The sequence below is a fragment of the Salvia splendens genome, chromosome 9 (assembly GCF_004379255.2).
Source record: "Salvia splendens isolate huo1 chromosome 9, SspV2, whole genome shotgun sequence".
Classification (NCBI taxonomy): domain Eukaryota; kingdom Viridiplantae; phylum Streptophyta; class Magnoliopsida; order Lamiales; family Lamiaceae; genus Salvia; species Salvia splendens.
In genome coordinates, this window is record NC_056040.1 from 15,222,418 (window position 1) to 15,246,097 (window position 23,680).

Below are 23,680 nucleotides of genomic sequence, written 5' to 3' on the forward strand. Positions count from 1 at the left end.
CGCTTCCTGGAAGGGGTTCTACACGACCGGCTACAAGGGAAAGAATCACACGATGATCCTCGAGGCCGTAGCTGATTACCGGCTGTGGATTTGGCATGCGTATTTTGGGATAGCCGGTTCGAACAACGACCTCAACGTCCTCAACTCGTCACCACTTTTCAACGAGCAGTGTCAGGGTGTCGGTGCGGCCATCAGTTTTGTCGCCAACGGCAACCGGCATGATATGGGCTACTACTTGGCGGATGGGATATACCCTAGGTGGCCCGTCTTTGTGAAGACGATCCGATGCGCATCAGATGAGAGGAATGCCTACTTTGCGGCACGGCAGGAGTCGGCGCGCAAGGACGTGGAGCGCGCATTTGGTGTGCTTCAGTCTCGATGGGCGGCAGTTAAGGGGCCAACGCGTTTGTGGCATGTCGACTGCATTGCAGATATAATGTACGCATGTATTATCATGCACAACATGATTGTCGAAGATGAAGGTGTACAACTGACTGATTGGGCCAACGATGATAATGAAGCCGGTCCAAGCCACGGCATGGCCGCCCCCAACGTACGGAGTGGGGTACCTCACGATGAAGACGGTCGTCTCCAAGCACATGCCGACATGCGCCAAACAGAGGCTCATATTCGACTCCAAAAGGATTTAATTGAAGAGTTATGGGCGCGGAGGACTGCACGGCAGTAGTTTTTTTGTTAATTATGTAATTTTTTTTAATTAATGTACTTTTTAAATTTTAATATTATTGAATTTTCTCGTATATGTCTCGTAAATTAAATTGCGTATTTTGTGTGATTGTTAATTATTTGTTTTATATAATTTTGAGTGATGTGGCTATTGATGTGGTTGGACTATTTATGATGTGGCTAGGCTATGGCTGGGCTATTTATGATGTGGCAAGAGGATTTTTAGTGTTGATGATATGGCAGGAGGAGTTTGTGGCTAGGCTATGACTGGGCTATTGCTGGGCTATTCCTACGGTGGATACTCTTAGTAGAAGTTGATATATCAAACGTGGTTTTGTTGTCACACTATATTCGGGTGAGTAAACCTAATGTTTCAATTCATTTGCGGACGACGCGCCACCGCCGCCCTCAGTTGACAGTCAGTGAGTCACGGTGAACTATCTTGGGTTTCTCACCACAAAAAGGCCGACCAATCCAACGGTGGAGACCACGTCCCTTCTCCACTCCTTCGCGTCCCCCCCTCTCTCTCTCCCACAGTCACCACCCATCGTTGCCTCAAACACTTTTCCTCTCTCACTCTTTCCCGCCCCCATCAATGCAGATGCAATCTCTCCAGCTGCCCCCCCATTCTCGCTCCACCTTTCTCTCTCTATCTCCCCCGCCTGCATTTCCTCTTGCTCTCTCCTCCGATCGTAAGCCTTCAGCCCTGAATCTCGGCTCGATTCGATTGAATTCGATTAAGATGGATTCTGCTCGTTGCTCTCTCTCTAATGGCCACGGAGGTACATGTCAAGCCATTGCCCTTGAATTTGACGATTGTGACCTCGACCGTTTCGCTGACGTCGGCAACCAGCTTGCAGACGCCGCTGGCGATGTCATCCGCCGCTATTTCCGCAAGAGCTTCGACATACTCGATAAACCTGATTTAAGTCTGTTTCTCTCTCTCACTCTCTATACAATTCGTTGTGTTATGTTAAGAGCGTTTCGTTGTGTTATGTTAAGAGCGTTTCGTTGTGTTTAGAGGTAGTATTCTCCAGTAGACTGGATTGTCTTAAGTTGATTTTGTTATCATTAGGTCCTGTGACGATTGCGGATCAGGCGGCGGAGGAGTCAATGGTGAAAATTATACAGGAGAATTTTCCTTCTCATGCAATGTGAGTGTGTGCGTTTTCTGCATTGGGTAAATTGTTCCATCTATAAGACTTCTGAACTTCGCCTCTTCTTGTCTAGTTTATCTGCAAATTTGGTTAGTCGGTTTGTTTGTTTGATCTATTTTGGAATTGAAGCTATTTATGTGATTTAAGATGTAGTATTCTGGATTTTTTTTGTTTCTCAACTGCTAATCAGTGACAAAATTTGTAAAATCGGGCACCAAATGCTAAATTACACAGACATTATTAATGCTTTTTTCTTCCTATCCCATTGTTTTGTGATTGTACTTAGCTAATTGTATCCTAACCGTGTCCTACTTTTTGGCTAGTAGTTTTTCCTCACTTAGTATAGCTTTTGTTAAATGAATATATATCAGGAAAGAATGTAATCTTGCTACGCGTCATATATATGGTATATTTGGACGTACATACACACACACAAGACACACATATGTACACGTATGTTATTGAGTTGAATTCTCATCTCATCAGATAAGGATGTTTAAATATAAGCATGGTAGAAGATGCACTGTATATTCATTTTTTTTATCAAAGTTCTTGTAAGCTTGTTCACTTTTGATGTCTAACAAACAACTGATTGTCAATTTCAGTTATGGAGAGGAGAATGGATGGATGTGCAAAGAAGACTTTGCAGATTTTGTTTGGGTTCTGGATCCTATAGACGGCACTAAAAGTTTTATCACTGGTATATGTCAACATAATTATTGTTGCTTTGTATAATAAGTATGACTTCCTTGTTATCTGTGTGGTGGCTTACAATTGTATACTTATACAGGTAAACCTGTGTTTGGAACTCTAATTTCTTTACTCCACAAGGGAGAACCGGTAAGGTTTGCAGATATTTACTCCAGTGAGGAAGGCTGTGAAGAGAATTATGTTCTGCTTCTTTGGCTTTCCTTATTTTGTATTTCGAGTCCAGTTATTGAACTTATTTTGTGTATGTTTAAACAGATCCTTGGCATTATTGATCAACCTATCCTTAAAGAAAGATGGATTGGCATAACTGGGAGGAGAACTGCTTTGAATGGACAAGAGATCTCAACACGTTATTGTGAACAACTGTCAAAAGCATATATGTATGTTTACCATATCAGGAGAAACATCTTATCTTATGCACATCTACATAACCCAGTTGATATTAGTCACTTTAGCAAATTTGATCCTAGCTGTTTGTCCGTGATACTATTATCTTATGCTTTTGCTTTTCACCTCATTTGTTAGGTTGGTGATGGGTTGTTGGATTCTGTTTCAGGTATACAACTAGCCCTCATTTATTTACTGGGGATGCTGAGGTGGCATTCGCTCGGGTTAGAAGTAAGGTATATCTAGTTTTAGTCAGTATAGTTTCAGCATGTGTAGTCTTGCTACTCCTTTTCAGTTGTGCATGGACAGTTCTCTAACTGAAATATATGTCAACAAGATAGTTTTTGGCAGAATCATTCTATAGCTCTTACTTGATGGTATAGTGGATTTGTTTGAAAATAAACTTCTGATTCATATTACTAGAGAAATATTTCACTAGTTTGTTTATTTTTAACATCTTGATACTTCAGTGGGATGGGATCTACTATATACCCTTCTATCCTATTGTTGTGCACTACCGATCTAGTACTACTCGATAGTGCGATCAATTGCCTGTTCTGTTGGCTAAACTTCATAAATTTAGTCTTATTTCTAATACTATGTTTTTTTCATTTTTTTCATGAAAAATATACACATGGTTCTCTTATTTTGATATTATTTTTGTTTGCTTCAACAGGTGAAAGTGCCACTTTATGGCTGTGATTGCTATGCTTATGCTCTGTTGGCGTCAGGTTTTGTGGACCTCGTGGTTGAGTCAGGCCTCAAGGTGTGTATTTTGATGCATTACAATCTTCAATAATGTAGTATTTGATTTGGCATCCTTGCGGTGGTATTTGATCAGTTTGCTAGTAGTATTTGATATTTGGGGGTCGTGCTTTTATTTATTATTCTTTTTGCTTCTGTTCTTCATCTGATATCTTGAATGCTCGCAGCTCTGATCGACAATAATTTGTGACCTTGTTACTAATATGACCTTTTAGCCCTGCAACAGTTAATTTGCTCATAAAATGCATGATGCTAAAATCTCTGTTTTGAACCTATGTTCCCAGCCATACGATTTCCTTTCCCTGATACCTGTGATCGAAGGTGCCGGTGGAGTTATAACAGACTGGGAAGGGAATCAACTGAAATGGGAGGCTTCTTCTATATCACATGCTCCTCCAAGTATGGCCTTTCTATACACAGTGATTTGCAAATTTATGATTTTAGCCGATAACATATGCGTAAGAGACGTCGTCTCTGTTTCACAGGCTTTAACGTAGTGGCAGCAGGGGACAAAAGGGTTCACGAAGAAGCTCTGGAGACGTTGGAAGTGCTGGTTTAGTAGTCTTCAGCTTACCCTAGCTAACACGCAGAGGAAATAATATGTGCCGCATGGATTTAAAATGGCGTCATATCTAATTGAGTGTTGTAGCATTTGGCTGTACTATATGTAACAACCCCTTTATTTATCGATTCCTTTTATCAATTTTATCTTACTACTATTAGGTTTCCGGCTCTGATGTTTTCAATCGGCATTTCCAAACCTACATTTTTAATCATTATTAGTACATCACATCCACCTACATGTTGTGGGGACTTGACATTTCAGACCTATCAAAGGATTCAAGGTTTTATACATGATTATCAAAATATACAGCAAAACTATACGGATAAATATTCGCAACGAAAATGTCCCGGCTTTAGTGTACTTGTATGAATGATTGTTTCAATTTTCACTTTAAAATCCCCTCAAATATTGAGTTTAGCAAATATAATGGAAAATGAATTGAAAAACTTAGTGTTATACATAAGTTCTATCTTTATATGCTCCCTCTATTGTAAGGAAAATGACCTTATGCAGTGTTATTCTATATTAAGTGGAGTAAACGGAGTATAAAAGTATTTCTAATTTTAATATAAGGTTATCTTGGTTGAAAGGATGGAGTATTGATTTTATATATAGCAATAAAATGTGAGTGAGAAGGAATTAGTGAAATGTAGAATCCCTAAAATGTAACGATTGACAAACTTTGAGGGATGGACAAAAATGACATAATTCCATATGACATTATTCTTATATATTCTGAAAATTCATGCTGACCTCTTCAATCTCATCATCTTTTATTTTTTTTCCTAATTTTATTGGATTTGCATTAACATTATGGTACACTTGGAATTCATGCAGTTCTTTCAAGCATTTGATTAAAATCTAATACATATCCAAATTAAGAGCAACAAATTCAATATGGAAGGGAACTTTGGTCAATGGTGTTGGTTTCTTCGAATGAACAATCATACTTGTCTACCCTCTTTCAAAATCTACTCCTTCCCAAAATCAGTACTATAGTGAGCACTCGACTCCAGCTTCTTCGCTTCGTTCAGTTTCCTTACAGCCTGCAAACATTTTCACCCACAACCAACTCAATTTTCTACACAAAAAATACTGTCTCTAAATTCAAGGATCAAATTGTCACATTTGCAATCACAAATCTTATTTATTGAAACAGACACTTGAGGTAAATGATTTCATACTTCTGCAGATTATTTATGTTTGGACAAGTTCGAGATTTAAGATAAAATTGAACTGATTCCTCAAAAACATAGGAAATCTACCTTCATAAAGTCTTCATGAATGACATAGTCACGTTCTGCCCGAATTGCAGACATTCCAGCTTCGGTACAGATGTTACGAAGATCTGCCCCGTTAAACCCCTGAACCACGCAACATATCAGTTCTCAAACGCAGACAAAAGATCGATGTTGTTTGAATCTGATGGAGGTGTTGAAAGTATAGTATTTTTAACTTACTTCAGCCAGTTTAACAACAGCCTCATAATCAATTTCACCATGTTTGGCTATCCCAGAAGCATGAATTTTCAGAATCTCCATCCTTGACTGTTCATTCGGCAATGGTATCTCTATTTTCCTGTCTAGGCGACCAGGACGAAGAAGTGCAGGGTCCAAGACATCGGGTCTGTTGGTCGCCATTATCATTTTAACCTGCACTAACAATTCATTATATAAAAATATAGCAAGCCATACAAGACTATGGGATGATGTATACTTATATCCTGCTACAAAATAATATATCCATAATTCACAATTGTGGTAAATAAAGACCTTCCCCAGCTGATCAAATCCATCAAGTTGGTTTAGCAACTCCATAAGTGTCCTCTGGATTTCACGGTCAGCACTTGTTCCCTCACTGAAACGGCGTCCACCAATGGCATCAATCTCATCCATAAATATGATGCAGGGCTTCATAGAGAGAAATTATCTATGTTAATTCCATCCTATTCTTTACATCTAAATCTTCATATGTCCAGAAAAATAAATTGTATTGTATATTGCTTACTTGGTGATCACGAGCATAATTAAACATTTCCCGAATCAATCTTGCACTCTCACCGATGTACTTATCAATAATAGCACTTGATACTACCTGCAGTTAATAGTTATCAACAACTGCACTTCACATGAGGACTATTTAAGAGGTGTTGGTAGCTTCCTACCTTTAAGAAATTGGCATCAATGTTACTAGCAATTGCTCTGGCCAATAACGTTTTTCCGGTTCCAGGAGGCCCATATAGAAGTACACCCTAAGACGTGTTCACAAGTTATTGCTAAAATCCAAAAGCAGCGTGAGATGGGATTTCGATAAATGACCTTGTCACTTTACCTTGGGAGGCTTGATGCCAACTCTTATGAAGAGCTCAGGATTCATTAGAGGTAATTCTATAGATTCTCTCAGTTCTCGGATCTGATCTGACAGCCCACCAACAGCCGAATAACTAACGTTCCCAGGATCTTCATGAAGCATGTTATAGACAACAGGATCTACCTGCGGAGTACAATCAAATAATAATGCATAAGCAATGCAAGCCATAACCACTTGAAACCAAGTATCAGTTGATCATTAAATGATCCAGTTAATCAAGCATTAATGTTGAACACATCTTCATACCTCACGAGGGAGAGCTCGCATAATTGTAAGTGTAGTCATATCCAAAACTACCCGAGTGCCTGCAGTAAGTTTGTCCTTATCCACTTTATTGCGGCACCCAACCACATATCTTGGGCCACTACTGGCTTTAACTATCACTAGCATATGAAAAACAATTGCGTATCAAATACTAGAAAGTTAGACAAGAACTTCTAGGAATCTAATCAATGATGAAAACGTCTATGAAATATGGTCATGTAAAAACACTTCAGAAGCAGGAACAATAATGTTGGTTACAAAACTACTTTAAGCAGACCTTTCGTTTGAATATTGCAGGTTCAATATATGCGCTCAACTAAAATTACATTGGTGGTATTACCAGTGCAAAAGTTCGGAGAAAGGCAGCAAGAAAGTTACTTTTATTACAGCACTTGGTATTTCAAAACACATAAATGGAAATAAATGCCAATGAAGAAGGGAATGCAAACAAAAAAAAGGTAACAGAAATGTCTTACAGCGTTCATTATCGAGGGGCCTCAGAACTTCGCCTATTATCTGTCCAACACTCTGAAGTGACTTTAAATCATCCTCTGTTTTATTATACTCCTTCTTTGTAGCCCTTAGATTATCTCTTGCTGCACAAATCATATATTGCCATTAACCATAAGTAACCGTAACAAATTTTCAGGCATAATAATAGACTAATATAACATCACTCTAATAGCATGGGTCACACAAAAATGCAGCCGATATAGCAAAATCAAAGACTGAGCAAAGCAAGTTTTTTATGGAAAAAAGGATTTCTCAGCCACTTTTGTTAAATTGCAGAAAACATTATTCGCACAACCAGTAAGAACCCCCAACTTAGGCCCCACCAACGGAGAAAACAAGAAACGAGAAAGTAAATGATATCATATCTGATGCAAACCTTGAGAAAAAGACGCATCTCAAATGCGTGTAATCTTCACATTCTACCCATGGATAGCGAAAATTACACAGTACTCCGTTTGTCCAGGTTAGACAAATGGTTAATCCATGAATGAAATCACTGCAAATTAGCTATATATATTATGCAGATTGCAGATTCCTACACTTGAACAGTTTTCGGATTCAATCATTCAACTACAATTACATCCAAGTGATAAATAAATTGAGCCAAAAACCCTCTTCAGCTGGTTTAACTAAAAAAACATATGCCGCTGAGTCCGAATTGTCATATACCACAGCAAAACAAACAAGGCAATTCCAAACACACGAAAAACATGCATTCACAGCTTCAAACAAGGAAAACATACGAAATCATAGTCAATCATAATAAGAGCTAACGAGTCCACATTCATTAAGCTATTTACAATTTCGCAGGACAAGGGAGAAAAAAGAGTGTAATGGAAACTAATACTTCTCACATTAGAAGTATAGAACTTGACATCGAACAGATTAAATGCTGGACAAATGAATGCACAAATTTAGGGTTATAAGAGCTCGATTACCAGATCGAACTCGGACATCAAGCTCCTTGTGAGTCAGCAGCTTCTTCCGGTAGTCAGCAATGGCCGCCTTGCGGCGAGCAGCATCGTCGTTCTCGCTGCTCATAGCTTCCGATTCAAAAAGGAAAGATCAATAGATTTCTGGTTTGATATCAAAAAAACAATGAAGAAATTAATTTCAAGCTTGCTACCGAAGCAAGATACTCCTACAATTTTGTAGTCTGAGAATGTGAGAGCGTTCTTGGATTTGGGCCTTTTTATATGTTTGTGGCCCATTTTGCATTACTGTTTTTGTAGTTTAATATGTTTGTGGCCCAATTTTGGAGTATTTTTAAATTTTTATATACGAATTTAGTGTATTTTATTTTTTCTGATAAGCAATTTTGATTAAATTAAATTATTGATTTGTCTCATACACAGTATATTAGTATACTCTATCTTTCCCACTTAGTTGAGGCATTTCTTTTGTGCATAGAGATTAAGAAATTGTGTTTAATATTAATTAAATGATGATAAAATAAAATATGAGATGAATAAAGTAACAGTGATTAATATCAACTAGTGGTTTGAAGATTAAATATGAAATCCAACTTAGTAGCTAAGATGCTTAGTTTAGGTTATAAGAATTTGTGTCCTCTAACCAATAGGTAAAATTACAATATATTTCCACAAATATTATACTATCTTCTTCCCAACTAAGTTGAGTCATAACTTTTAGGCACGAAAATTAAGAAATTACGTTAAAAAGAGAGAAGAATAAAGTAGGAAAAAAAGAGAGTAAAGTAGGTGATACCAGTCATTGACAAAGTAGTAGAACGAATGTATCATAACATGTTTTCCTAAATTTGCAAGTTATTTGGTGGGAAAATAGTAGCAAGAGAAGAGACAAATATTACAATTGTTAGTATTAAATAAACCTCAACCTAATTTAGGCACTTGGAGTGGAATACATGATAGGAGAAGGGCAAAATCAGTTGCACATTCACATTTAGATCCGACAAAAGCTCCTAATCAAAAATCGAAGGTGCCTAAAAAAGCCAAAGTCTACAAGTTAACAAGCACCAAAAGAATCACCTTTCTCTTTGTATTCTACCAAGTTAGGGCGAGGGTGCTCGTCAAAGTCTAACAACCCCAAATGGGCCTTGCTATGCTTCTCCTTTCTTCACTTTGTTGCCGTCGTCAAGCATGACTATGTCGCTCTCGCCTTCGATCTCTTCTGCCTTTCTCTTGATCTTTGGTTCCTTGGCAGCAGATGGAACACCTGAAGTAGCAGTGACGTCGGATAGCTTTCTCTTCCGTCCTGATACTGGTGGTGGAATGATGATTTGCAAGTCATCGTCGTCCTCGGGCTCGGTGGAAGCAGCTTCAGATGCACCAGAGGTGCTCGCACCATTGTCAGCTGATACTTTGCTGTTCTTTTCCGCTGCCTGAGCTTGTGTCCAGCCGAAGAGAACCATTCCATCGGGTTCCTTCTCTTCATCAAATTCTTCCCTGCAATGTTGTCAAGTATGAATAAGAGTCGGGAGACTAGCCTATTTTCAGGAGGATCGGAAAATAGTAGTATATCCAAAACTACATGGGGTGGTGTCCGGATGATGAAAAGCATGAAAGGGAAAGGATACTATTATGTGAACTGCAGAGTTCCACAAATTTTAATCAGATTATTCAGTGATTAAAATCTACTTGCTCGAGTTTCATGAATGACAATTTTATAGAGATGCTAAAAAACCAATTGAGAAGATATGGAGGATCAAACCGAAGCAGCCACAACTCGCAAAAGCACAGGACAAACCTGTGCTTGATATTGATGCTGCATTTAAACTCCTGTTGAAGATCCTCAACAGTAAGAATTGTCCCGCCACGGACTGGAGAAGGAAGCTCAGATAGCACCTAAGAGAAGATGTGTAAACCATGATTAAAAAAGAATGGCACTAACGCAATTATGTAAATGATGGAATAGGAATATAAGTCAACCTTTTCAAGGTTTGCTGCATAATTGGCAACCTCTCCTTCATCAAGATCATCACCAACCTCATAAAGAAGTGTGGAATCTTGCATGATTAGGGGCGAGCTCATGCCAAGCTTTGCCTTCACAATCTTGTCAACAAGGTCCCTCAGCTTTGAATGACGTGTATTAATCTCAAGCGTCAAAGGTGTCTAATTACAGAAACATATCAGTATTAGAAATTAATTGGTCTAATTCATTTAAATACATTCTCAGCCAAAACAAAGCACATATTTGGAAAAGATGATCAGACCACAAACCTCAGAGCAAACATAGCATGACTTGTTTGCCTCAAAGGGCTCGACTGGCATGAGTAGCATCTTATTTGAAGAATGCTCAAGACAGAAAGTCATTCTACATGCAGAATCAAATAAAATATTAGTATATACTGAAGCCGTTTTCTAAGTATTCAACGAAAGAATGAGTAGAAAAGGATTCAAGTTTATCACTTATCTATCTTCTTGCAACATTGTTAGAAATACAATATTCACCCATAACTAAATTTAGTGTAAGAGATTAGAAAGACATCATTTGTCATAAATAATTGTTACTATAGAATGTAGTAGAAATAAGACCTACCTATAGTTCTTAACATCATTCTCCAGCACCTTAATAGCCTCGATCACAATCAATCCAGCAATGACAGCATTTGTTGTGGCAACAGCATGTACAATATTTCCAGCAATACCTTTGGCTTCAAAAAGGCTATGCAAGGGGATGCCAAATGAAGTAGCTCTGATATTTGCCGCTGCAGTAACAAGTTCTACAGCCAGCTGATCATCTTTGTCAAAACCCAAGTTACCAATTTCCTGATGTGAAAACATTAGATATCAGGCACAAAGAAGGAATCACATGACCAAGAATATTACATATTCAGAAGTTGCCTCATACCTTTTCTCGTTTCAATAAAAATAATTTTAGAGCCTCAAGAAATACTGCTGCGTTCTCTTTCAAGCTCCAAAGATCCTGTGGATTTTTCAGACCTAGAGTTGCCATTGCAGACACTGATGTCATATCTCCAGCTGCTGAGCCTCTACCTTGATTTCCATTTTGGTGAACATGCTCAGTTGGAATGACATCTTTGCAATATATAGGCCTTGGCCTGCCACGAGATTTCCATGTATCTTCATTCGACAAAGCTAACTCAATGTTATAACCGAATACATGATCAAATATCTTCCTTGCATATTGTTCAATTTCTTCCCCATTTTTGTGTTCAAAAACATCTTCAACTTGTTCGGATGAGCTTGAAGAATCACTAGAACGAACATTCAAATCATTTTCCTGATTTTTGGGGCCAAATAATTTTGCAAAAAGCAGGTCCTTCGCCCATACTACACAGTGTACAAACTGCAATTTTGAAAAAACAAATCAATAATAATCAATTGACTGGATCAGAAGTCAAGGAGTTTAAAAATACTGATAGAGAATGGTTTTTATCAACTCAAGCCACATAAGTTAACTCCACAAGCAACGTGGTAGAAATAAAGTACTAGAAAACATCTATGGTCCGGATAAATTGCTCTACAGATGAAGGCATTTTAGACCAATAGTCCTGGTAGAAATTTATTCTCATGCATCATAACTATGATTGAGATAACCAAAATCGCTGTAGTTTGCAATACTAGCGCCCTTTTAGAAAAATAACCCTCCAGACACAAGAGTATTGTGGTAAGAGATTGTTGTACCTTTGAAGGGGTACTTGTAATAGTACAAACAGGGTAAGTTTTTGGAGCTGGCTTATTCTGACATTCATAACATTCTGTTTTACCCTTTATGTGAACAGTCACCTGCATCCAATCATCCAAATAGAAGGTTTAACGAAAAAAACAGAACAGAAAATTAGATATGATAATTCATTAAAAAAGCACAAAACTACTTTAGTAAGTAGTAATATGGATCACCAGGCTAATCCATTAAATATAATGGAGTATCAAATAAAGTAGGTTTATATCACCAAAGCATGAACAAGTACCATTATATTTCAGCACAAGCAACCAAAAAACTGTGCAACTGAATATATGAGAATAATGCAGGAACAGCTACAGTACTACAAAACAGATAGAAATTCTATGAACTTTTTCAAATAAGAAAACACCACCTGTCCCAGAAAGCCAGTGGTACCACTTTCAATCAATGGCACGCCGGATGCCAAGCAAAGGCGGTTGACATGCCGTCTGGCATCCAAATTATCAAGCCCATTCATAACAACATTGAACTGCTTAAAGAAATCAACATTGAAATCAGGGTCCTTCACATTCGCATGGTAGGATGTGATGCTAATGTCAGGCCTAAATTTCAATACTGCATCTCGAGCAACCTGGATTGCCATTTATGTAGATCAATATCAGGAAACATGTTAAACCAAACAGACAAGGATTAAGGAGGTTGAATTTTACACTCACTTTGGCTTTCGACTGACCAACATGTGATTGTCGAAATAAGAACTGTCTATTTAGATTGCTGACTTCAATTGTATCCATGTCAATCTGCTCAAGGCAGGCAAAACTTTATTCATTATATCATTATATGCCCAATAATGCATTAAAAAATAGGTACATGAGTGCCCATCTTCTCAAAAGAGTCATTTCAGCAGATAGGAAATATGGGACACTGAATCCAAAAGTAAGAGTACAAATACAAAACTTCATTTTGTCCTTCAGGGATACTAAATAAACAAATACAGTAACTTATAATCCACTTTCTTGACCTGCAGCATAGTTGAGCAAATGGATGCTCGAGTACAACTGCCACATCCTAAGTTGTGAGACATCAAGTAACAAAAAACTGAATAATCAGGCATGACTAAAAACCATTGTAATTCAAATATTAGAAGCTAATTATTTTCAACTCAGATCTCTGTCCACCTCCCTTCTCCTAAAGCACCCTCTATTTTTCAAAATCTCTACTTATGTGCAAAAAACGCTCATAATGCCCCTCTCCATCAGCCAAGGGTCACGATAAGCTAAGCCAAACACGGATTCCCCAATAGAATGAGGGTTTCCACACGTATAATCTGCATAACCAATGCCTCCGACCAAATAAATAAGCACTTTCTTAAACCCTAGTAAAAGACCCCTAAAATGCCATGACTATATCATATATTCAAAACCACACGAAATCAAATTTCAAAAGGGAAAAAACAGAACTCACGATATGGATATCTCTGAACCCCGAGAGAGCGAGGGTTTTCAGTAGCTCGCACCCTATGCCGCCAGCGCCCACCATAAGCACTTTTGCACCCTAACAGCATTTTAATTAAATCAATAATTCATTCCAATTAAAGTTAATAACTATCTATAAACAAAATCAAGTAAAAAAACTACCTCTATTGCGGATTGCTGCTGCTCGGAATCCATTGTTGGACACAAAAACGATGAATAATAAAACAGCAATTGCAGATTACGGCAGCAACTTTGCGCCCAACTATTGCATAAAATGTTGGAGAAGACCCGTTTCTCGAAAGTGAAGCAGCGAGAGAATCTCGGAAGCAAAATTTAGGGGGGAATTATCAAAGAATGGGCGCGAAATGAAAAATGGTTTACTCTTACTCCTTTTATGGTAGAAGGAAGTGAGTTTTGCTGCGCTAAGAAGATCTTATTATTCGCTCTTACTTAGCCTTTTTTTTCTTTTTTAGTAATTTCCGGTTTACAATTTGTTGACGTCGTGATTGGATTTTAGATTTTTATTTTGTTTTCACATTCATTGCTTGGAAAAGTAGCCGAAGAGTCGTCGTGTGCAAATATTGTGTTTATTTTCATTAAGTTATTACTTAGGACTATTAATGGCACTCGTTTAATACTCTGAAGTCGTAATTATATGATAAAAAAAAAAGGTCGTAGTTACATGATGGTAGATACTTGTGAACACTATATCAGGTCTTTATTTTGGGTTATTTCATCTCAATTTCTAAAATCTATAACGTGTACATATATGGTCAAATATTTGGTGTCTTAACTTTAAATGAAAAGAAGTTGCAATGTTGCATTACTATTCGTAATCCGTGAGGAGTGGTGAAAATTTAATACTAATAATTGGGACATTATCTCAAACATTATGAATAAGAATTGAGATATTTTTAGCTAAACAAAGTAGTAATTTAGAAGTGGAAAATAAGATTGATGATAAAACTTTTAGGGTCCTTCATGAAATATAAATATCCATGAAGACAATTTAATTTCTTTTTAGCCGAATTAATTTCAAATATGGTTAAATCACATCATCTTCTCTCTTTTTTTTTCAATTTTTAGAGGTTAACTATGCTTACTAAATCCAGTAATATTAGTATTGCTTCTTCCATTTCAATAGTGTTAGTGGCATTTTTTGTCAATAGAAATTAATGAATAAATATTTAGTGAATTAAGTAGTGATAATAGAATCTAAGAAAAAATACAAATAATAAGATGATAAAGTAAAGTTAAAAAAATAAGTATATTGAATTTTGCCAAAAGAATAACTTAATTTTAATGAAATGATTTTGAGATTCTTCTCCATCAAAAATATATTCCTAAACTAATACTCCCTCCAATCGTATCTTTTGAACACAAATATTAAAAAGTGTTATTTATTGCGTTAAATGGAGAGATAATAAAATTGTGTCACTACAATTTAGAAGAATAAGCCAAGGCTAAATCAAGCTATCCATCAAACAATTCATCGTCACCGCCTACTATAACGTCATCCAGCAAACCATCCATCGCCATCTATTGTAACACCATCCATCAAACAATCCTAGGGTCAAGCTATCGCCTTCATAGTGGATGAAACAACTTCGGAGCGGTTGAAACAACTTACTGATTCTACCTTTCATCAACAATTTAGAAGAATAAATCAGGGCAGATCCCCAATTCGCGACCCCTGAAAAAGAAGGAATCAACGCATAGCAAAAACAAGCACATGCTTACCCATTCAAGACGATCCCCCGACCTCCACCGGCATGGTGCTTTCGAATTTTTGCATTTCTTAGCCATCATTGAACAAACTAAGAAGGGTAAACATAGTAAGAAGACAAAATCGAAGCATATGCTATAGAAACAGAATGATAAAAAAACGCAGCTTTGAAAAACTAGCTTTCAAATCAATACATTAGAAATCGCCTTCCAAGTCGGGAGAAGAGTTCATACAATGTTAGAACCTTAGAAAGATGCAACTCCGGTTTGAATTTTGGGGAATGTGTTTTTGGGAGAGTTGCAATGGGAGATCTCAGAAACGGAGAGGGCAAACGTCGGTAGAGATTCGTGAAAGATTACGAACAAAGATTTCAGAAGTGGAGAGAGGAAATGTTGGTAGATATGCAACTAGGGTTTGCAGATTCTTGCGAAGAATGGGTGGGAAGTCGAAAAGTTTTGAATTGAATGAGATTTGGTGGAGACGTGCATTGAATGTCCACAGTAATCTCGCGCCTTAAAAATGGGAACTACCATTTCAGCAATCTCGCGCCTTAAAAATGGGAACTACTATTTCAGATTATGCTATGTATGCCCGATTTACCCTTCCGAAACAACAAAATATACAAACGATGCAACTCGAGTTCATGAAATCAGCACCATCTTCCTCTATATCTAATGGCCACTATTTTAGATGGATGTTATATCTATACATCAGTGTAGGGGTACAGTGATTAGGGGTGTCACGGTATGGTATACCGCACCGAGAATGTCATACAGCATACCGTACCACAAATGAGGTATGTGAAAATGTCATACCGCATACCGTACCGAAAATTCGGTATGATTGTTTCTGATACCGTTACCATACCGTCTATGCGGTATACCATACTTTTACGTTATACCGAAATAAGGTATGGCATACCGAGTACGGTATACCAAAATAAGGTATGACATACTGTTATACCTTGTGTTTCATACCAAAAATATCTATTATAACCAAATATTTAAAATAAAATTTCACCGTTTAAATAATGTCAAAAGATTAAAACTACACCACAATGAAATCTATACAGTGGACTTGATTTGCATCTCTGCGTGAGTGTGTTTGGGGTTGGGGGCGGCTTAACTAAGATATGGAAGTAGGGTTAGGGATTTTAATATATTAACTATTTTTTATATAAATTTTAAATACAACATATATATCGAATTTTTGACAAATATTATAAATACGGTATATTGCGGTATACGCGGTATAGGAAAATCTATACATTTACCGTACTGCAATCTATCGGTAAGGTATCATACCGTACCGCAACTTGCGGTATACCGCAAATTCGGTATTTCCGATATTTTTTCGGTACGATAAGTGCGGTATTTCGATATATTTAGCCAGCCCTAACAGTGCGCCCCTAAGGAGTCAATCCCAAGTTAATCAATTTTTATTCATTTATCTTTCAAACTAAACAAGTCATTTAATTTTATAGGAAAATAAACTATTTTGTCTTCTCCTACTTTATTTTATTTTTAAATATCTATTTTATGCATTAAATGTGGATTTCTTAAGTTATGGATTATATTATTTTAGGTCTTTTTATAGTATAGAGAGAAGTGTATTTTAGTCCATGTAGTTTGCCCTTGCATATTTTGATTCCAAACTTTAAAAATAGCACAAATTTCAGAACTTTCATGTAATATTACAAGAAAGACTTTTGCAATATTTTTAAAATATTGAAGGAGTATATAAATAACAAAGCACAGGGTTAATTTCATTTTAAGGAAAGCGCAAAGGGAAAGGGGTAGACTGTCCTTCCCCTTTTACGGAGTATACACTATTTTATTTTTCAATTGCATTTGCCAACTGGTTAGAGTTGCCCCTACTGACTGAGCTCAACGTTCTTCTGCAAATCATCTCATTTTCCACAAACCAATTTGAGACATGTAAGTTTTGATTCTGCAATTCGTTCAATATTTCATCCTATGGTCGTAGGTCAGGAGGATTTGCATTTCCACTATCAGTTATGGTTACAATTTCGTTTTATAAGGGCTCAATTTTGGGGATTCGGATCTTTGTTGGGTAGTTTAAACTTATTTTTTATATTTCTGTTAACCAGAGCTATACGATTCTTATGTTATGGCATGCAAACGATTTTCCTGTTTGAGGTACATGCATTTGCCATTTGTGTTTGGAAAGAGTCGACATAATCTGTTTTTTTTTGTATTTAGCCGGAGAATGGATGCTGATACCGACAGAAATTATCTCAGTCCATTTATGAAGAGATTTCCGGCTACTTCTTCAAACAGTAATAATTTTATCGCTCTTTTTTTTGTGTTTCTTCTTGTACAAGCTAGCACAACTCCCGTACACACACAACTTCTATGTGATTTTCAACAGGGGAAATGTTTATTCTTGTTCATTGTTACTCTTGTTTATGTATTCTGATTTAAAGTACAAAAATGGAAAGAGAAAGCCGGCCTTATTCATTAAGGTTTATGTTTGGTTATCAATGCTCATTGTTAAATTTATTGGTAGATGCAATGGAGCATCTATTAAATTGGGTGTAGATACTCATTGACGTGTCGGATGAATGATGCGGCGATTGTATGCTGCTTCTAATTTACTCCTATCAGTATGATATTCCACGTTAACCATGGGTGCATTGACCTTCACGAGCTTATAGATGGCTTAGATTGTTGACTAGTTACACCTGAAAAAACTTCATTAACTTATGAAATTGATATTAACCGGTGCATTTGTTATTTTTTATTCCTGTTTTGTGGCGCAATTGTATTTGTGGAGATGTTATGTAGACTTTAAAGCAACTCCTTTCTCAGTAGATGGTTCGAATAATTTTATATGTGTTGTCGACTTATTTGATGCATTGATGATGGTATGGGCATTTTTCAAACTAAGGTTCTACAGTTCACCAGGAAATCCACAAAAACCACATTATTTCTGTTTGTTAATACTTAAATTGTTAGTCTTCACTAGTTTCACATACATTGATTATATCCCAGAACAACTATATATGAACAGTAATTTTTAATTTTCCCAATCAAATTATAAAATATCTAAAACTTTGTTGAATATGATCTATTGTTTGCCAGATTTGGGCTCAAAACGACGCAAAAGGATAAAAGCAGATGAAGGAAGTAATTATAGTTATGGTACCTTTCCTGCTTCATGGCGATATGTAGTTGAGCAGAGAAGAAACCAAACACATACACAAGCTCTGAATGAATCGGATCCTTACACCACAAAGATTTTGCTGAACCAATTGGATTCTGGTAGATTTGGGAGTGTGACGAAGGAGATAGAAGAGCTTATCAAGCGGAGACGGCAGGTGTTAGATTACTTTTATGCACAGAATCCTGAACTATCATTGACCACATGTCCTGATGTGCAAGAGTCAGTGGTGTCAAAGCCGATGGAGCTAGTTGCTCCTGATGTCATTGACCTTGATGATGATAATGATGGGGAAATGGAAAGGTTGATTCCAGAATCACAGCTTTCCCATCATGCTGCCCCAGTGGTTATCATTGATTCAGATGATGATAATGATGCCACATGTGGTCCACTGGAAGTGGATTTGAAGCCACCTTCTATTAATCTTCTCATTAAGGATAAACCTACTGCAAATCTTCTCATTAAGGATAAACCTACAGCAAATCTCCTCATGAAAGATTATGTGGTAATGCACTTCTCGACTCACCTATGTTTGGAGCCTTATCAATTTACTTACCTGTGACGGGCTCTTTCGAACTAGTAATTTTGATCCAAATGAAACTCATTACGCTACTCTTAGGTGGCATGTTTACATAACTTTTACAATGGGTTTGGGGTGCTAAAAAATGTACTCCTGACTGGAGCATTTCATAATAATTCCATTATGATTAAGGACGTGTTCGCTTTTCACTAATTGAATTGGAAAGAAATAAATCTAGATAGAAATAATTGCTGTGGGGTCCACCAATTCTTAATTGTATCTGAACGTTCAGTGAGCCTTATTTGACCAACTTGTTTCTCTAAATTTATATGTTTAGACCAAAAGACCCTTCCAAGTTTTTCAAATTTTCTAATTCTTTTTGGAAGGGTGGGGCAAATGAGTCATTCAAACTCCAATTCTTGGAGGAGTCGTTCCAATTCTTACCTACATCGGAAGAATTGAAATCTGCCCCAATTCTTGGCTACAGTGCGGGCCGACCTCCATTTGGCAGGCCCCCATATGTTAATTCTTGTACTCTAAACACTAGGAATACCACTAATTGGTCCAAGAATTGAGCAATTCTATCATAGTGAACACGTCCTAAATATTATTGCACTATTTGTGTAGTTTCTTATGGTTTGATCTTCATGGCTTCATTATATTTGAACTTATTGTGCGTTAACTTTATGTAGGACTGGAATTCTGGCAAAAGCAAAAATTCTCGAGAAGCAGGTACTCAAATGCATATTACAGGCGAAGCTGAAACTGGAACCACAAGTGATAAAGGAGTGTATGTGGGTACTGATGACTTAGAGGGGGATGATGAATTGTCTAATACCAATTCAGATGGTCTGGATGATATCTGGCAAGAGATGACAAAGGCTTTAGTGGATTCAAAGGTATCCTCTTATTCTTAGTTTCCTTATGAATATTATACTTTGGCTCTGTGGTAATCTTTTTAAAATTTTCCCATACGAAGGATTATCCAGTTAGCATGTCAACTTTGTTGATAAAATAATGTACTGTAATTTGTTACTTGTCTCATCATAAATTAATTCCTAGGTAAGAGATATTATGGAAATAGGTAACTGTTGAGGCTCTCTGGATGTTAGATGCAGCTATCCTGAAGTATACTGATTGTCTCATTCACATAGTAATATAGAATAACAAGAATCAAGTGATCCAGGGAGACATGAGTTCAAGGAATAGTTTAGTTGACATCATGTAGGTCTTTAATTTAAAACTTGTTCATTACACCTCTTGAGTATATCAGGAATATGTATATCTGAAAATTTTGTGGGACCTCTGATATGTTGAAATTTCCTTTCCAATATGTCGAAGGACAATGAGGATCATCACATCTTTCATTCTACATATATTTTGAATGTAGTTTAGTATTTTCTGCAGGAACTGCACATAATAGATTTTCTTATGCTTGTTAGCTTTCAGTCCTATATGGGCTATCTTGATATAATCCTTCTTAGTTAGTAATATACTCAGTGAACTATCATAACATGGTTGGGTAATTATGAAATTTACCCATTCCTTTGTGATTTAAATTTTTTTATTCATAAACTATTCCTACTTCCATTCACAGACTCATAAATATGCTCAATACATTGTTTCACTAATCTGTATATGTTCTTAGCATATAGAATATATAATTGCTAGTTTTTCTGCCTACTTTTAAAACTGTAGTTAGAGACAGGTGTTTAACAACTCTTCCGTTGATATGCGGCAGGATGCTCCTGGAGAAGCTCTACATGATCAATATGATGTTGGGGATGAAGAAGACTGTGAGCATTCTTTTATTTTTAAAGATGACATTGGTGATGTATGCCGGATTTGTGGGGTTATAAAGAGAGGAATTGAAACCATTATTGAATATAACTTCTCAAAGGTATGGCCTGCGCTTCTTTATGCTACAAACTATGTTGTCGTTTTATTGGAATATGAGGTATTGAGAAAATTAATTTAAATGATTTATCTAGCGTGTAGCCAAAATTGAGGTCTCAATCAAGCATAAATAATAACTGTTGAAGGTGGATTTCATATTCCATACACTTTTACCAAAGAGTCCATTTTCTTGTGGAATTATGCCTTTATAACCTTCACACTTTCAGACTTCACGTTTTGCGAATGAAGATTGGCATCCCCACTTTTCTCGTTTGTATGTGTTGGAATTGATGTATCTCATCACCCTTTTTTTCTATTTATGCGGTTGTTTTTGATATATATCTTCCCAGCTCCTTGATAACCACTATTCCAAGAAAAGTGCATCCACATCAACCATGCATTACACTTTAGGAGCCTCTCATGTCAAGCTACTGGAACAATTTTCTAGGCAAGTAGGTCTTCAAGCTAGTAAAAGCAATGGGCATAATAAGAGCTTTGAAATCTTCAGTTCTTGAAAAATATCAGAAACAAGATTCATGTATCTTCTTTTTGCATTTATAGAGAAAAATATCATTTTTGCTTATTTTAGGTGCAATAATGTTGCAAATGCCAACTTGGAACAGGTTTTATGTGTTTACCCTGATAACTGACAGATGGCTAGTTTTTTGTTGTATTGGAGAAGGGCTTTTTATCTGCAAAGCGTGTTTCCCTTGTTCTGATACTTGCATGGCATAAATTCTCCCCCCCCTGTAATTACAATCAAAATTGTATGTTTTTTTATGAGTGGGTGAACGAGTAATTTGTTGATAGTGGGAGAATTTTGTGGCAAAGACTACTTGATGTTGAGAACTGCTTTGCTTGCTCTATTCTAAATACAGACCTCAAGGACTACAAGAACTTACAAATATGAAGGACGAACCAGTAGGGAGTATGAGCATATTGATATCCCCCTTGATCGATTCAAATTATCGGATGGTGATTCTACTGTTGCTGAAATTCACCCACATCCACGTCACAAAAGGGAGATGAAACCCCATCAGGTTGAGGGTTTTAACTTTCTTCTGAGCAACCTAGTGGCAGATAAACCTGGAGGTTGTATACTGGCACATGCTCCTGGTTCTGGTAAGACTTTCATGATCATCAGTTTCCTTCAGAGTTTTATGGCCAAATATCCAAATGCAAGACCTCTGGTTGTGTTGCCGAGGGGCCTCTTGTCGATATGGAAAAAAGAATTCCTCCGATGGCAAGTCGAGGTGATACCTTTACATGACTTCTACTCAGTTAAAGCTGACAGCCGCATACAGCAGCTTGAAGTTTTGAAAGAATGGAAGAAAGAAAGGAGCATACTGTTTCTAGGATACAAACAGTTCTCCTCTATTATCTGCGATTCTGACAGCGGGAATGTTGCTCGGGCATGCCAAACTATTTTGCTGGAGGACCCAGATATTCTCATCCTAGATGAAGGTCACACTCCTCGGAACCAAGACACTGATGTCTTGACCTCACTGGAGAGGATTGCAACTCCTAGAAAGGTGGTTCTTTCTGGGACACTCTATCAGAACCAAGTGAAAGAAGTTTTTAACATCTTAAATCTTGTGCGGCCAAGGTTTCTGAAGATGGATACTTCTAAAGTCATAAGGAGGCGTATCTTGAGCAGGGCCGAGATATCTGGCAGAAGGAATTTGATGAAGCATGGCACAGACAATGAGTTCTATGAACTTATAGAGCATACGCTGATCAAAGATGAAAACCGACTCCGGAAGGTGACTGTGATACAAGACTTGAGGGAAATGACTAGAAGTGTCTTGCATTATTACAAGGGTGACAACTTAGATGAACTTCCTGGGCTCGTGGAATTTTCAGTTTATCTTCAGCTCAGCCCCAGACAGAAGGCTGACGTTAAAGAGCTGACGAAAACAGTGGCTAGGAAGTTCTCAGTTAATGCACAAGGAAGTGCTATTTATCTGCACCCAACATTAAAGACGCTTGCCAAGAGTTCTGGGGTAAAAGATAGAGTTGATGAGGGGAAAATTGATGCTATCTTGGGGAGCCTAAATGTGAAAGAAGGTGTGAAGCTCAACTTCTACCTTAATCTTCTCCAGCTCTGTGAATCAAGTGGAGAGAAACTGCTAGTGTTTAGCCAATATCTCCTACCCCTGAAATTCTTGGAGAGAATAACAGCTAAAGTCAAGGGTTACAGCATTGGCAAGGAGATGTTCATGATCACGGGTGATTCAGATGCAGAGACACGTGATTCTTCAATGGAGAAATTCAACAGTTCATCTGAAGCTCGAGTCTTCTTTGGCTCCATCAAAGCGTGTGGGGAGGGGATATCTCTGGTGGGGGCATCTCGCATCATTATACTTGACGTCCATCTAAATCCATCAGTCACTCGCCAAGCAATTGGGCGAGCATTTAGACCTGGCCAGCTCAAGAAAGTCTACACTTACAGGTTGGTCGCATCTGACTCACCTGAACAGGAGGATCACAATTCATGCTTCAAGAAGGAGTCCATTGCAAAGCTGTGGTTTGAATGGGAGGAGGGCAGTGGTCCGCTGAATTTTGAGATGGAGGAAGTTGACGATGTCAGCAATTGTGGAGATGACTTTCTGGAGACTCCGCGACTGAGGGAAGACGTCGTCAAAGTGTATAGAAGGTAGCGCGAGTGAACCCCCTCCCCGATGGATGTCTCACTTCCACCATTCTCAATATGGCTCATGGTACATGTTATATAGCTTTGTCTGCTGGACTTTTTGTTTGGTACTATAAAAAAATTCTGTGTCTGCAAAACACACAACTCAAAGTTTGAATTCTCATGAGTTTCAGTCTCTT

General features: G+C 37.4%; 4 protein-coding genes and 1 long non-coding RNA gene across 6 annotated transcripts; 2 read left to right on the forward strand and 3 right to left on the reverse strand.

Annotated features, from left to right (window-relative positions):
• Positions 1-1,052: 1,052 nt before the first annotated feature.
• LOC121749700 (bifunctional phosphatase IMPL2, chloroplastic-like) lies at positions 1,053-4,441 on the forward strand. Its single transcript, XM_042144293.1, has 9 exons — positions 1,053-1,616; positions 1,763-1,841; positions 2,450-2,544; positions 2,635-2,684; positions 2,811-2,935; positions 3,112-3,178; positions 3,619-3,708; positions 3,992-4,106; positions 4,193-4,441. Exons 1-9 carry the CDS (start codon positions 1,283-1,285, stop codon positions 4,264-4,266), a joined length of 1,029 nt encoding a protein of 342 aa, XP_042000227.1. The 5' UTR covers positions 1,053-1,282; the 3' UTR covers positions 4,267-4,441.
• A 648-nt stretch (positions 4,442-5,089) lies between these two features.
• LOC121749713 (26S proteasome regulatory subunit S10B homolog B-like) lies at positions 5,090-8,567 on the reverse strand. Its single transcript, XM_042144311.1, has 10 exons — positions 8,358-8,567; positions 7,383-7,502; positions 6,889-7,025; positions 6,604-6,765; positions 6,437-6,523; positions 6,280-6,366; positions 6,045-6,182; positions 5,733-5,924; positions 5,538-5,636; positions 5,090-5,318 (listed from the first exon to the last, which is right to left on the reverse strand). Exons 1-10 carry the CDS (start codon positions 8,458-8,460, stop codon positions 5,244-5,246), a joined length of 1,200 nt encoding a protein of 399 aa, XP_042000245.1. The 5' UTR covers positions 8,461-8,567; the 3' UTR covers positions 5,090-5,243.
• Positions 8,568-9,116: 549 nt separating this feature from the next.
• Positions 9,117-13,971, reverse strand: LOC121746844 (SUMO-activating enzyme subunit 2-like). Its single transcript, XM_042140784.1, has 11 exons — positions 13,686-13,971; positions 13,513-13,602; positions 12,765-12,848; positions 12,461-12,679; positions 12,048-12,149; positions 11,251-11,709; positions 10,939-11,168; positions 10,620-10,713; positions 10,329-10,511; positions 10,147-10,244; positions 9,117-9,845 (listed from the first exon to the last, which is right to left on the reverse strand). Exons 1-11 carry the CDS (start codon positions 13,716-13,718, stop codon positions 9,500-9,502), a joined length of 1,938 nt encoding a protein of 645 aa, XP_041996718.1. The 5' UTR covers positions 13,719-13,971; the 3' UTR covers positions 9,117-9,499.
• Positions 13,972-14,909: 938 nt separating this feature from the next.
• On the reverse strand, positions 14,910-15,754 carry LOC121748774. 2 transcript variants are annotated; one of them, XR_006039525.1, is made up of 3 exons: positions 15,444-15,754; positions 15,264-15,340; positions 14,910-15,158 (listed from the first exon to the last, which is right to left on the reverse strand). It is a non-coding gene; the product is annotated as an uncharacterized LOC121748774 (long non-coding RNA). The 2 variants fall into 2 exon arrangements; XR_006039524.1 differs by having other exon boundaries at positions 14,910-15,340; positions 15,483-15,754.
• A 1,281-nt stretch (positions 15,755-17,035) lies between these two features.
• LOC121748772 (protein CHROMATIN REMODELING 35-like) lies at positions 17,036-23,658 on the forward strand. Its single transcript, XM_042143282.1, has 6 exons — positions 17,036-17,186; positions 17,472-17,548; positions 18,354-18,937; positions 19,645-19,851; positions 20,694-20,852; positions 21,727-23,658. The coding sequence occupies exons 2-6, from the start codon at positions 17,479-17,481 to the stop codon at positions 23,506-23,508; spliced, it is 2,802 nt and encodes a 933-aa protein (XP_041999216.1). The 5' UTR covers positions 17,036-17,186; positions 17,472-17,478; the 3' UTR covers positions 23,509-23,658.
• The last annotated feature ends 22 nt before the right edge of the window (positions 23,659-23,680 follow it).